The sequence below is a fragment of the Penaeus monodon genome, chromosome 34 (assembly GCF_015228065.2).
Source record: "Penaeus monodon isolate SGIC_2016 chromosome 34, NSTDA_Pmon_1, whole genome shotgun sequence".
NCBI classification, from domain to species: domain Eukaryota; kingdom Metazoa; phylum Arthropoda; class Malacostraca; order Decapoda; family Penaeidae; genus Penaeus; species Penaeus monodon.
Window position 1 is genome coordinate 8046426 of NC_051419.1, and position 895 is coordinate 8047320.

General features: G+C 37.2%; 1 protein-coding gene across 1 annotated transcript in view; it reads left to right on the forward strand.

Moving 5' to 3' along the window:
• LOC119594562 (cytochrome P450 2L1-like) overlaps positions 1-585 on the forward strand; it is a gene marked incomplete at its 5' end in the record, with an annotated part of 8962 nt that extends 8377 nt beyond the window's left edge. Inside the window, 1 exon segment of the mRNA XM_037943595.1 lies at positions 18-585. Within this exon segment, the coding sequence (XP_037799523.1) occupies positions 18-202 (185 nt within the window).
• Between the last annotated feature and the right edge of the window lie 310 nt (positions 586-895).

Genomic DNA, 895 nt, shown 5'->3' on the forward strand with positions numbered 1-895 from the left:
TTCTGCGCCTCCTCCAGGTCGCCGCCAGTGCCTCGGGGAATCGCTGGCCCGCATGGAGCTCTTCGTGTTCCTCTCCGCCCTCCTGCAGAACTTCTCCTTCTCGGCTCCTAAGGGCAAGGAGCTGAGCGTCGAGAAGGACCCGAAACTGCTCATCCTCAGTATGCCGAAGCCTTTGGATATAGTCATTACTAAGAGAGAATGATAAGAGATATGATATTGAATACGATAAAGGGGGTGGAGAGAGAGTGATGAGGGATGTATAAGAGAGTGACAAGGGATATGATAAAAATGATAAGGGTTATGAAGAGAGAATGATGAGGGGTGTAAAGAGAGAATGATAAAAGAGATGAGATACGGAAAATGATATGGTTATATGAGGAGAAAATGGTAAGGGAAATGAAGAAAATCATAAGGGATATGATAAAAAGGATAAGGGATATGAAAAAAATAAGAGATGTGATAAAGAATGTGATAAGGATGTAAAGAGAGACTGATGAGGAACAGGAGAAAATGATAAGGGACACGGAGAGAAAATGATAAGAGAGATGAGGAGAAATGATAAAGAAAATGAAAAGAAAATAAGATGAAGATAAATAATATAGGTTATAAAGAAAAAAAGGATAAGAGATATGATAAAAAATGATAAATTTGAAAAAGGCATGATTAGTGATATGAGGAGATGATGATAAAGGATGTAAAGAGATAAGAAAAGTAAATAACAAAGGATATGAACTGAAAATCATGAGACCTAAAGTGTTATCTCTTATTTTGGGCAGCTTTGGATCAACTAAATGTAATCAAGTCCATTTCATTTTCTTTTTACTTTTAACAGATCATTTTTTTTCTTTGTTTATAACATTTTGTCGGCTCGTTCGCTTGAAGCTGCGCATTTTCG